The 14,164-nt window shown below is 36.5% G+C and overlaps 1 protein-coding gene across 1 annotated transcript in view; it reads right to left on the bottom strand.

Annotated features, from left to right (window-relative positions):
* The window catches only part of PLEKHH2 (pleckstrin homology, MyTH4 and FERM domain containing H2), a 57,679-nt gene continuing 43,515 nt past the window's right edge, over positions 1 to 14,164 (bottom strand). Inside the window, exons 23-30 of the mRNA XM_082047309.1 lie at positions 12,673 to 12,828; positions 11,167 to 11,264; positions 10,652 to 10,793; positions 9,744 to 9,889; positions 8,205 to 8,334; positions 7,187 to 7,273; positions 5,054 to 5,191; positions 1 to 3,958 (exon numbers count right to left, since the gene is read on the bottom strand). Of these exons, the coding sequence (XP_081903435.1) occupies positions 3,776 to 3,958; positions 5,054 to 5,191; positions 7,187 to 7,273; positions 8,205 to 8,334; positions 9,744 to 9,889; positions 10,652 to 10,793; positions 11,167 to 11,264; positions 12,673 to 12,828 (1,080 nt within the window). The 3' untranslated portion in view covers positions 1 to 3,775. The remainder of the gene's footprint in view (positions 3,959 to 5,053; positions 5,192 to 7,186; positions 7,274 to 8,204; positions 8,335 to 9,743; positions 9,890 to 10,651; positions 10,794 to 11,166; positions 11,265 to 12,672; positions 12,829 to 14,164) is intronic.

Genomic DNA, 14,164 nt, shown 5'->3' with positions numbered 1-14,164 from the left:
TCGTTTCCCACTATACTACAGGAGTAAAAAGGTTATGTTTGTTTTAGAAATGAACAGTTTGCTTATTGATACTGCTGCACAAAAATTGACAAGGCAAAGTGACGTTCAAGTAATATATTAATTTTCATTGCATTCTGATTACTTTCAAGTCAACGTGATTGTTTATACAGACATTGTTTATATGATCTTTCAGTCATTGTCAAGCACAGATTCACTGACCATTTCTACTGATTGCTGTTCCTGACTGCTAGCTCAAAGCAAGCACAAAAGATGTTCTGAAATTCATGACAGAAGGTGAAGTCTCCTTGCGTGTGGCAACACATTAATCTCATCCTAAGAATATTTTTACAGCCTAGGTTCTGCAAGCCCGGAGCATGGAAAGTTCTTCCGTATCAGTCCCAGAGCTTGCTGCTCATTTGACAGCTCCCATTGTCTTATTGCTGCTGAAGATCAGGAGGTAAGAAAGGTCTAATTTCCTACCTGGGCTTTAGTCATGGATTAGGTAGCACAGTATAAATTGTTTTGCTGGATGACTCAAGGTTAAGACTGAGATGTGGATCACTCATAAGGCTCAGGCTGCATGGGGAAGGCAGAACAGATTATCTGCCTGGACTCTGAAATGTTCAGGTTTGTTGTTTTACGTTGTGTGGGATCCTCTAAGTAGCTCTGGAGCTAGATTAACATGGAGCAAGTTCCCCTGAGATTTGCGTAGCCGTGTTTGGAAGCTGAGCTGTTGAAGTATGCTTGCGTGTGTAAAAGACTTTACTTGTTTGATCTATTAACTTAAAGAAAAGTGTCTGCTTGTGGAGGTTATTATCACTACAGAAACCTCACTCTTGCTAATCAAAATAATGAAAGAAACTTAATTGTTTAGTGTAGCACTGTCATGGTAACTGTGATTCTGAGTGCATTTATTTCATAAAAATTAACACAGCATTTCTGGTAGTGTAACAATATGAGGTGAATGGTGACCTATAATGAGCAGTTAGTGGTAGTCAGTATGCAAAGTGCTACAAAAAAAAAAAAAAAGGAAACTCAGGCATGGATTGGTTCTGGCACTATGATATAGGGATATATTTCAGCAGCAAGAGCTTAACACCAAAAAAGCAAAGCCATTACTAGAGTTAGCTACTCAAAGGCAGGCAGGTCATACTCTACTTCACATATTGTATACTGCTTTATAAACCATCTGGTTGTAAGGCTGTAAAGATTTAAAAGACTCAGTCTGTACATCAGCTGTTTGTTTTGTGTAGCATGTTGTCTCAAAATTTAATGAGAATTTTTAAAACTGCATGAACAAGCTCATGAGCAAATATTCCACTTTTTTGCCTTCTAACAGAACCTTACCTGCCACATTCATTTAAAACTGGACAATTAGGAAAGAATTATTAGTTGGAGTATTCTAGATTGATAGCTATCATAATTTCATGATGAAGATTTTTGTATTTGTAAACTGAAGTTTCTAATCATCCTATTTGAGAAACTTTAGACTATGACTCGACCTGAGTAGAACTGATGCAGTAGCATCTGTTTAAACGTTTGCAACCCCCCTGCTTTCCTCAAATCTCTGAAAGTTAGCTATTCTGCTGATCGCAAAGGCATGTTAATTGCTATTCCAATTACACCATGCTATCTGCATCAGTTCGCATGAGGCGCTGCAAACAAGATGCTGCAGTTGGTGGCAGGGTGTCAGTAGCTTCCAATTTGTTTTCCTCGGTGACAGCAGGAGATTAGCTGCCCCTTGGGAAGTAAACCTCCTGCTGCTGACCCTGCTGCCTTGCAAGAGAAGGATCTAGTGCCACAACCACCACCAAAGGGGAAAAGTAACCAGGTAGCTCTTTCTGCAGTGCAGATTTGAAAGCATTTAGATATAGTATGTTTGTTATTTGCTTGTAATTTTCAAGACAAAGCCCATAGTACCATTCATAAAGTCCTGCAGACTTAAGTAGCTGTGGCAGGACTTTGAGAGCTTTTGGAATAAATGTATTTATCAAGTCAGCCTGCTAGTTTGTCTTTCCACTTTTTAAGAGAGTGTTCTTTTCACAATGGTATCTCCCTTCCAATCCGTTTTAATTCTTCAGGAGGAAACTCCCTACATTCCACAGAGGGCAAACAGCTGAAAATTCATTTTCTCTCAATATGAGTATGTATATATCTGAAATGTTCAAATGTCATAAAGGAAATTTTCAGCCTTCAAATATTAAAGTTCATAATTTTGAAATTACTTCCATTTTAATTAACTAAAACCCAACCAAACAAAAAGCAACCAACCAAACAAAAAACCCTCACAAAAAACCCTGCCACAAAACACACAAAAAACCCAAACCAAACCCAACCAACCAAACAAAAAACTCCAAACAAAACAAAACCCAACCAACCACAAACAATAAAACCCAAACACACAAACCAAACCAAACCAAACCAAAATCCCACCACGTTAAAAGCTGGCAGTAAGGGATTAATGATCCAGGATCATTAGTGTGAGCAGAAGTGGAAACTCTGAGATGTATATAAATCAGTGATTAATGTTTGACTACCTTCTCTGTGGTTGGATCTAAATTATCTACTTGAGTATGCTGCTGATCCATTTCAGAGCCTGCAGAAAGTGGTTTTGTTGCATGGAAACAAAAATGTGAGTACTGGAAGAAAAAAAGGTTGATTCTGCATACTTGACCCTACGTAGCACTGAGGTTTGCGGCTGAAAAAGGCAACTGGAAAGTGCTCTCAGGTCCAATAGTGCAGATGCAGCATTATGTCCTGTGTGCAAGAACATTATGTTAGTACTATAATATGGAATGTATAGATAACAAATAAGAAACAAGAAGTATAAATTTCACAAAATATTATTCTGAATCAATGTATATACATTATACATATTATACATGGATTTTGTATGTCACGTATCTCCAAGTTTACTGACAATAGTTCAAGCAATGGCTTTCTGTGTTATTCTTGTGTTTTGAATTGTGAGTCATTCCTGCATTTGTGTTATATTATTATTATTATGGATTGAAGAAGAAATTAGGTGTGGGATGTTGTTTAACAAAACTATACTAAATATAGTGCCTGCCCAACTCTGAGTTTTCCAAAAGGTTGGAGCAGAGTGGGATTATTTAGAAATTTACCAGACCAAGGCTGAAGATTTGCCAAGCAAAATAGCTCTGTAACAAAGGCTAGAGTGTATCATGAGAATACTGTTTAAATTTATAATAGTTACATGATGTGCTTATGTGGGTTTGTTTGTTTGTTTTTAGGGAGAAACAATTATACAAACCAAACAATTCGTTCTTTTTAGTCCCGTGGTGCTTGTATTGTAAATAAGGAGGGGTGCTGGAAGTAGAAAATATTTTGTGTTTGACTGTTTTTTCAAACAAAAATTCCTTTTCAAAATTAAGGTTATACAACATGTATAATTTTGAAAAATAGAGATGAAGAGTTGAAGACAGTTTGGTCCCTGAGAAAATATCTAGAACTACTAAAAGTCTATGTAATTGTTCCCAAGGCCACCCTTCCCCATCACTATCAATACACATTTATTTCTGAGCTGTAAGGACAAGTGATCCCTAGTAAAACATAATCCTTAAATGAGCTCATCATCATTCCAGTTCAGGCCAGGGCTTTAATTAAAGGGCTTCTCCTGTTAAATACCACTGAAGTGAATGCCTTTCTGCCTTTCTTGTGGTTATGGACCCGCTTATGCTTTATGTCTTGTACATCAGAAAGTTTTCAATCAGAGCAGAAACACAAAGAGGCATTCTCATGATGCATAATCCTTTCATAACAAAGTGGGACACTTCGTTGGTCTATTGTTTGCAAGAAGTGGCTGACTCCCCATTTCCTTGAGTTTCTGTCCACTCTGAGGTGTCAGTAATGCTGGAGCAGAGAGGTGATGAGCAGCTCCTTTCAGCTGATGGAAGTTGTTAATGTAGCTGGCAATCAGTAGAGTGATCTCAAGAATCTATAACAGGAACACACAAAACTCTTTGAAAAATACAGTGATGTGTTTTGACTGCTGAAAAAATAGCTAACTTTTTAGCAAGTGACAGTCACCATCAACTGGAAAAGTACTTGCACTTTATCTAATTAATGATGGGAAGAGAGGAGATGCCTCATAGAGCTTTTTTCTATTGCTCCTTGCAAATAATGTAATGTTATTCCCATCAGTATACTAGATACTTTGTCGTCCACAGCCTTAACTGATTCAAACAGATGGCTTTTTTCACTTTGAGAGAGATTTTGAAGTCTGAAAGATGATGCTCTTAGAAAAAACTTTTATGATGTGTTCCCTCAGTTTTGCTAGAAAATACCTAGTGCTCAGAGGACTAAAGATGCAGGGTAGATAAAAGGAATGAAGACTTCTAAAGGCTTTTTACTGTATTTTCTCTTGACAATCCACACAACCCTACCTATAAGGGCACAATCTGAGGGAAACTTGAACAGATGCATTTTTCTATGCTTATTTGTATGAAGAGTCGTGTTTTGACTCAAATTCATATGTGGAGTTTTGTATTCTATTTCATAAATTGTTCTGACTGACAGCAAAAGACTTCAAAATCTTTGTTTTTTTACAAAAATATAGTCAATCTTACCAGCGAAGGAGAGAATCTAGATTTAGAAAACCATGAACAGTTTTTACCAAAGGTAAAAATATCCTAGAATTTTTAAAAAGTAAATGATATTTTAGATCTTGTGTTCTACAATTCGACTGCAGAACACAAATGTACCTTCTTAAAATCATCTCCGGTGCTGATCAAGCAAACGGATGAATTTTTAGGTACTGCAAAAACTTCCTGTCCTTAAGAGCCTTCTTTGTCCTTCCATGAAAAATTTGGAATGTTATGGACATGAAACGAAAAGGAACACATCGGTATTGTCACTGTTAGCTCTTATATTACTAATTGTTTTGCTCTCTGAAACCATCTGGCAAAAGTCAATAATCTGAGAGTGGTAGAATAAAGGTGGTGTTTCATCTTTTCCATATGTTAAGGATTATCCACTAGAAAAAGTAGAAGAGTAGCAGATGGTGGGAAACTGTTTCAGGTAATATACCAACCTTTGGTTTTGTCATGGCAAAAAGGTGTTTTTCGGTTGATTTGTCCTTTGTCTGAGCATTGTTAACAACCAGCATAAAATCATCTTGGTAGCCTCCGAAAGTCATCAGACTCTTATATGTATATGTAACTGTTAATCGCTTAAAAAAGAAAACCCCAAAATCAAAACATAAAGCTATAAGCAGGACAATGCAAGAAAAATAGATAATGACAAATACTTATTTAAAAAGTAAAATTACATGTGTATTTTTCAAAATGTTGGTTTTAGCCTCTTTTGAATCTTGAAATGAATTGTACATCTTGGGATAGATTCATTCAGACCTTCACTATGAGGAGTTTCCATTGCAGATGATAACTCCTGTAAATTTGACCTCTGTTTCTATTCCAAATTAATTAGATCAAAGATATTATAAGCAGGTTTCAACCTAAGTGTGTAATTCAATTTACACAAGTCTTGACTGACTTTGGGAGAAGTTAATCTTAGGAATTCCATTTGAAATCGAAGCAATGTCTAAACAAAGTAAATGGCAGAATATGAGAATCTAAAGGAATTTAAATCCAGGACTTCTTTTTCTGCACTGATGTAGTTTACATGCACAGAAATGAAATTAAATTCTGTTCTATTTTTTCCTGTCTCAAATGAAACATAAATGCTCTGCAAGGCTCCTCTGCTTTCCATGCCTTGCCTCTAATTGTTCAATGTTCAACACCACACCAGTGGCCTTTGAGTCATTGATTAGCATTTAATTTATCATTATGACTCATATTAATGTGCTGCAGATGTCCACATTTAAAATTCTTTGGGAGGTAATATCTTTACAATAACTGACTTAATATCCTTTGTTTACTAAACCTCATTTTGCCCTTAATTTGAAATAATGTCTTCTCTAACTACCCCTTGGTCTCTTCTCCCAAGTAGCACATGACAGGACAAGAGGAAATGGCCTCAAGTTGTGCCAGGGGAAGTTTAGATTTAATATTAGGAAAAAATTCTTCACAGAAGGGGTTGTCAGGCATTGGAACAGGCTGCCCAGGGCAGTGGTGGAGTCACCATCCCTGGAGGTGTTTAAAAGGCATTGAGACAAGGTTCTTAGGGACATGGTTTAGTGCTAGAGTTAGGTTAGGCTATAGTTAGACTCAATACTCCTGAGGGTCTCTTCCGACTGAAATGATTCTGTGATCATTTCTGATACTGTGGATCCTTCCTACAGAAAACCACAATATTCTGTGGCACCTGAGCATTTCTGGAACGGCGAGTAAGGCCTGCTGACTCTGTAAACTGGCAGCGCTCTGCAGAAACGGCAGAGCTTGCTCTAGGAGCAGAGAGTGTTCACAGAGCTTTCTGCAGTCTGATGCAAGCTCTCTGTGCTCTTTCTCTGTACAGAAATGCTGTTTGCTCTCCTCACGTTCTTTATTATTTCTTTAACTGCAAAGCAATGTAATGAAAAGGCCCATATCACTACAGTTATCAAGTTGAGATTTTAATTTTCTGATATTCAATATTAGCACTTGCTAATAGCGCCATGCCATTCTGTTTCCTTGCAGTATATAAATTAAAGCAGGGATCTTCTCAGGCACTGCTTTTTTACACTGACTACCATGAGCCGTTTTCTGTGAAAACTTTTATTGCAAATCAAAGAAAAATCAGAGACTAAAATGACATAATTAAATAACACTGGGTTGTACTACCTACTATTAAACAAAAATAATACAATGAAAATAACAATCTTTTAAAGTAACTGCTCTTTGCCGAGTATACGTATTATGAATAATAATGGAAAATTAAGTCTCCAGGAAAAGAAAATTAATGTTATTGTAAGAACTGTAACGATGGATCTTCTGACATCTGAATGATTAAAACATTAACATTTCATTAAAAGACAGAAAAACTGTATCTGATAAACAAAAATAAATTCTGTGCAAAGAATTCATTACTTATTTCTATTATTAGTGCTACTATAACGATGATAACATTAAAGCATTTTGAAAGGAATGACTTTTTCCTTTAAGAGAAAAACTAGATAACTTAGCATGGAAGGCTAATGCCATCTTTCATGTAGTATGGTGGTAAGTCTCTCTATATACTTGGTATTAAAATCTACTTTGACCAAAATTAAAACAGAAATTTCACTTACCATAGAGCTGTAATCTAGGATGCTTATGCCGTCTTCATGTACAGCAAACCATATTAAGGACTTCTCAACTGAGGATGTTGCTAGAGGCTACAAAAGGAAATGTTCTTTAATTACTACTTCAAAGTGAGGCAATATGTAAATAATTATTAACTCTCAGGTGTTACAGAGTTCTCTCCATCCACAGATCTTACTGAGATTTACACTGGGAGGGAACTGATATAAAGGGAATTGAAGTAGCTGCCCAAAGCCATGGAGGCAGCCAGGGCCAGAACTATGAACTCAGCCTCATACCCTCAGAACCTCCCCCAGTGCTCAGTCCTATAAAATGTACACTTTCAAAAAAAAAAAAAAAAAAGTCAGGTGTTTTAATGTTTGTTCACTAGCACATATGTCTACAGAGTTCTGATAAACAATTATACATATTTTTACTGGGAATACCTAATAAAACATGAGGGGTGAGGTGACAGTTCTTTTTAACATAGCTGTTACTTGAATCAAGAGAGTTAAGATACTGGTGGTTTAAGAGAAATTGAGGGAGGCCAGCACAGAAGGGAGTGCTCTAAATGCCCTTAACAACACTTAATGTTTCTGCAAGGTTCAGCTTCCACAGCCAGTTAATGATGCCTTTTCAATATTCTGTTAGTTACTAGGTAAAAAAAGTCTGAAACAAAAAGACCATCTCAAAATAAGATGTAAGAAAATGAAAAAATACCAGCAAGCAATACGTGTATTGGAAAGTTACTATTATGCTATACTTAGTACTACAGCTATTACATTTCACCAGTATATGGCTTAACCAAGTTAGTAATTCGACAAGAGATTCAATCAGCTATGTATAACACACTCATTTTCAACAAAAAGGCATTACTACTTGCAAATTATATTTCTATTATAATACATTTTATTTTATTAAAATATACTCTCTCAAAACATGTTTTATTAAGATGTAATAAATTTATGATATTAAAATATAATGATATATTAAACCACCACCACCACTCAAACTTACTAAACTTACTTTTGCTGCAAACAATTTAGCACCAAAGAAAGACCATTTTCTAGCTACAGTGAGATAAATGCGCACACAGTCTGCAGCGCTGTGCCCCCGGAGAGCCATCCACCTTGTAGACAATCGCTGACAAAGCTGTCTGTTGAAATGAAATATGTAATTTACTTATTGAAAGGAATTTAAGTGCTTACCCATAGCAAGTTTAATGAAAAAAAATCCCATTTGTTAAATTGATAATTTAAATCAATACAAGTATCACTTACACAGTATTAAATCTAAAACATAATTTAATATTTTTATGCACATGAAAATCACAAAGTATCTTCTAATTTCTGCAACATTATGATTAAATATTGATGTAGCAGTTGCAGGATAAAGGAAAAAAGTCTAGTACAGCTTTCAATGTGTCTCTACAGATAATCAATTTACCTTTTATCAGTACTTAACAGCTATGCAAGTTGTCATTCTGAAAAATCCATCCAGCTTAGCACGTATCTTTACCTGTGACTAGTAGCAGATGTGGAAGATACAGCTTAGCACTATTCCTTTTTAGTGTGTCTGGGCACTGCTACCAAAGCAGGTGCTTCTAATGCCTGATGCATTCACACTGGCCCTTTTCTTTTGCGGCCCTATGGTGAGCTGATTCAATAAAATGATCTTATGGAAAACTAATCCTCCAAAACACCAACCCCAGAATACCTTTCTAGCACACGGACTGGCAGGAATGACTCACCTGGCAGCCACACGATCATCAGATGCAAATCGAGGAAAGGGAGGGGGAATGACTAGTAAAGGGAGTTATCCTCCAGGAGTTAGTCTAATTTAGGATCTCTTCTACTTTGTTCTTTGAAGTTAATTGCATAACTTTTTATATGTTGTCTGTATACTTTTGAATGTCCCTATTATTTTCTGAGTATGTGATAATGTTAGTTTGTGTGTATGGTAATGGCTTTAAAATTTCTCAGCCCTGTAGTGAAGAATGAGGAAAACTTTTCTGTGATGTTTATTGGGCTTCAAAATTGCTGTATTGACTTTGGCTAATTTATTACACTATTTTGCTCTTCTTTATGTTAATAGGTGTTGATTGAAATGACTTCCAGATTATTCATTTTAAATTAAGTGATCCCTTACTAGCAACTCCACTAAGTTAACATATTGCCAATTTGACTGGCTGCCAGAGACTCTGCATTTGAATAGCAAATGCTCAGATCAGATCCTCATGTCCTTTACTTCCGCTAGTACTTTAGTCTGTGCACAGACTTCATTTCAGTTTGCTGGATAAGAAAAACAAGGATTTCAACATCCCTGGGTTTTGCAACACTGTGCAGTAACTTGTCCAGCTTTTGCTGGAACACGTGCTTCATGACAGTCTGTTTAGATTAGAAATACACAGAGGGAATGGGCTCTTCAATTCAGCAAGAATATGAGTTTCAAACACAGATTTAGACAAATAGGGCATAACGGTAAGTTGTACCTTATGACAATTTCAAACCTCCTCATTTCACCACTAGAGCATTTAGAGAACGTGAATCGCAAAATATATCTCACCTTAATTGTTCCTCTGTACAACCATGTCTGTATCTCTTAGGGTAGAATCTCTCCAAAACTTGTTTTAGTGTGTGATTGGACTTGGATTGGGATGTGACTTGTCCTGCTGGAGTTGAGAAAGGCCGTTCAAAATCTCCAATGTCTACCTAAGGGAAAGACCATGAAAAAGAATTTTTTTTTGTTACTCCATAGTAATTTTCTGTCTGGGTATTATGAGCTATCTCTTTTCCTCTGTCTTACCAAGTATAAAATGAAAACCAGTTTGCCAATTAATATATATATATTTATTGATATAAAAGTCATGCAATTAATTTAAATTTTTAATTTTATATTTACCATGGAACAATAATATCAACTACAAATTGTACAAACATAATACTAGTTCTGCTGAGAGTGCTACATCTCCAGCTGACACAAACCAGTTTAGATTCATCGAGTAATGCCATCAAATAACTTTCTCAATAACCCTCCCTCGAGCCGCTAATTTTTTAAAAATAAACCAGCTCTTATAAAGACCATGTCTAGTAAAGGAGTCTTAGACTTTCATTAAACAGCTGTTACTTTGGTGTATTAACTTGCAGAAATCATGTAAGGAATAGTGAATGAGGCAATGGTACGATAATGGTATGATAAGATGATAAGATGATATTTAATCAAAGGGGGCCTGACCGCGTAGGAGGTAAAGCACATTTTCTCTGTAATAGTGCCTGGCACAGCACATGCTGTAACGTGTTTACAGCAACGTACAGAGTCAGCCTTACACAAAGATCCCAGCCCAGCTGATTGCCTGCACTATCTCCTCTAAAAGGTGGAGGTCACTTGACTGGCAAGCAATCCTGGAACAGTTCCTTTATTTATGTTTTTCATCTCTAAAACTGCTGGGCGAGTCATGAACGCACAAGGATTACCTGAGCTAGAAGAGCTGTCAATTCCATCGCTAGTTCTTTGTTTACAGGGAACAGTCCGTTGACTATTTGATCATTTGTCTGATAGACTAGCAGCAGCTTCTCTCTGTCTGTCTCCCCATGGACTTGAACTGAAAAATAAAGCCTACAGAAAAGACAAAGTTAATGAAAAAGACAGGGAAATGCATTAGCCGAGAGGATGAGCAGTATCTGCTCTGAATGCTGCATGTTTACGGCAGTGTAAAAACACAGCACAGCAACACTTTTACTTGAACCAGTGGGCAAATATTTGATTTCAGTCTTCTCAGTTCAGTGTTGTTTTTCTTTTTTGGCAGCCCTGCTCACCTCTTAAGAACTAGAAAATAATTTTTTTTTTTTCTTTTAAATTCTCCAGTTACACCCATTTACTATTTTTGTTGCAAGCTTTGAGTAAGCCAGTATTTTCCAGATGAAGAAACTCTGCAGAAATCAAAAACAATCTTGAGACAAGGCAGAGGTTTTATACTTGCTATACAAACCTGTTTTTGTAAGTAAGGCGGACAGTCCTTGTGCCTTCACATTTCCCAGGGTGTTGTTCTTTGGAGGCTTGCTCCCATTTTGAAATAATGTCACAGATCTAGAAGGAAAGCAATACAAAGCTGCCTTTGCCATATCTTCCTCTTTGAAAACACCTTTGAATGGAGGTTTTCTACCTATTTTACTGTCTTTCACCTATTATGTATCAGAAACATCCATAGCTTGAATTATTAAACTTACTGAAAGATAGCTTTACATGCATTTCTTTCTTGGCACATTTAATAATTAACATTTTTGTTGTTTGTTTATCCTACAACACACACTGTGTTGGAAACGAGCCACAATGTGCTTCTGTGGAAAGGCCAGGGACTTGATTTAGCAGCAGCCAATGAATGTGCAATTATACAGAGGGAGTCGTTATATGATCAATCAAGTGCCTTTGATCTCTGCCTTCTCTTCCTGCTGCATGCTGGAGTTTTTCAGGTCGTTCTAGTAACAGCTGCAAAGTTTGTATGGAGTTTGTTACACAGCGCGGCAAGAGCGGTTCAGAAGTAGCGCTGTAGGTGGGCAGATGGGGAGCGGGGGAAACAGAGGTCCTGGGAGCCCGGCTGGGCTTCACATCCCCGTTCCTTCAAAAAACAGCCTTCCTGGAAGCAGGAACGTGACCAGCTTCTGAAGTTGCATTTACCGAGAAAATAAGTGCAGTTTTAATACATTTTGCTTTCCATATGGTAATTATTCTAGTAGGGGAGGAGAGCTGATCACGATGACCCTGCATTTGTTTGTCAGTAAGGCCTCGTTGTACCGCACCTTGTAACACAAAGTGCAGCTGTGAATGTTGGCCAAAGGGTGCAAGAGAACTACATGACAGAAGCACAAAACATTGATTTTTCACTAATTGCTAAAAAGCTTGAAAAATAGCTAGTATTTTATTAAAGCCTGGATTGTATTGTGTTTTCTGATCTTTACTTCAAAGTATTTAATTCTAGCAACAGAGGAAAGTAAAATTCAGAATTCAGAACAATGACAAACCAAACACTGGACATTTCCTGAATTGAACCCTGTTTTTTCTGGATTTAGAAAAGGAACTTTTTTTTTTTTATTTTCTTCCCTAATATGTATGACTTTTTGGACTTCAAATGGTCATCTTTTGGAGCTATACAGGAAATGTTAACTGAAATCTCTAAATGCATCTTGGACTCCAGCTGCTTTTAAGTTTTAAAGGACTGTGATTAGCAACAGCTTAATTTTCCTTCTTTAACCCAGCCACTACTTCTATGAGTATCTGTCTCCTAGAAAAAGCTTTTAAATATAGTTCACTGAAAGACTTTCAGCAGTTGAAAAAGTGATTTTTTTTTACTCTTTCCTTTTACATTATGAGGAAACAAATCTAAAGACATTTTTCAGCGTGAAAAAATGTTTTCTTTTTATAATGTCTGAAGAGAGCTCTGTAAAATGAAGATATTTTGCTGTTTTATATGCAGAGCTCATTAAAGGTTTCTGTTTACCTTGATGTTTCCTTGAAGACAGTGCTCTACATCCTTGCCAGAGGGATCATCAGAAAACAGTGCAAATCCCGACTGAGCTGGTTTTCTCATTCCTGTATCCTGGTTCAGGGTGTTCAGAAATTCCTCCACTGTGGTAGAGGCATCAAACCCAACAACCTAAACAGCAGCGAAAATGTATTTTGCTACCAAACTTTAAAAAAAACCCAAACAACCACCATACCCTCCCTCTCCTCCTCCAAAAAATCTAAGACAGTAAAGGACAATACCTCTAGAATAACACTGGCAATATAAGACCCAATCCATCCCCTGTGAAGAAATTGCTGTCATTGGAAATGAAAAAAATCATAAAGGGTTTGGAAAATATTCAAGATCTCCACATGGGAAGTCCATTTAGTGGCATTTTTCTCCATTCAAAAATTGACAAACCTCCCAGCAGATCATACCTTCCTGCATTTTGTTTGTGAAACCAAAATCACTATCAAAAAGCTTTCAAATATAAGATTTTTGCATTTCTTTTCTTTGTTTACACTAGTTTCCTTGCACTTGCTACACTTGAATTTCTGTTACAGAATTTCCATAACAGAAAGCAGTCTGGTATCTGAACTTTATGTGACAAATTAAAAATGAAGAAAATGAAGAAAACCGTAATTTCCTACACTTTTCAATACGGTGGTGAAACAAATGAGATCAATTAATCATTCTTCATCATGTACAACTTCAACTACTGGCAGATCTACATTGGCAGATCTAAAATATTTTACAAACGTTGCTCTGTCAGTACTACATAGGCCAGAAACAAAGAGAGCTTTCTAAGTTTTCTCAAATGTGATTTTTTGTCTGTTGTTACTAGCATTAAAGCATTTTAGCAAGAGATGGCAAATGGCTTTTATACAGATCGTAGTTACTGATACTCACACCTACTTTGAGGGTATTTCCTGTATTTGATAGAAAGCCCCTTACCTCTTTTTTTGTAAAGAAATATCTTGAAAAAGGAACTTAGGCTTCTATTTTGGGCTTCTCAGTGGTAGGAATTAAAAAACAACAAAAAAAGTGTTGAATCTAGCTTTAGCAATGAATATGAGAGTTTTCAATAACGACTATAATTGGTATTTGCTGATCCCACTGAAGTAATTTATTTAATTACTGTTTCCATAACCCTTAAGTATATGTTCATGAGCAATAAATAACTAATGACCAGTTATTCCTTTTCTTCTTCAAACTTCCATTTTCAAACCTTTTAGAATGATTTCAGTACATGTGTTTTTCTGTTTCACTGGGCAAGCAGTAAGCAATTAAGAAACTTAGAGAGGGGAAAAAAGGCAAGAGTTCTTCTGTGACCTGAAATGAAATGTTTGTTCAATGTAGTTTTGATTTCATATTAAAAACTTGCTTTCTGTCTAGGAATACTGTGAATTGTTAAAAAAATCTTTTCAACCAGCTCTCAGGGTTAGAAACACAAACCAGGATGTGAGGCAGCCCATGGGGAGTTTCC

This window comes from Streptopelia decaocto (assembly GCF_964273445.1).
Source record: "Streptopelia decaocto genome assembly, chromosome: 3".
NCBI classification, from domain to species: domain Eukaryota; kingdom Metazoa; phylum Chordata; class Aves; order Columbiformes; family Columbidae; genus Streptopelia; species Streptopelia decaocto.
Note: the sequence above shows the minus strand (reverse complement) of the source record. Positions and strands in the feature narration are given on the sequence as shown.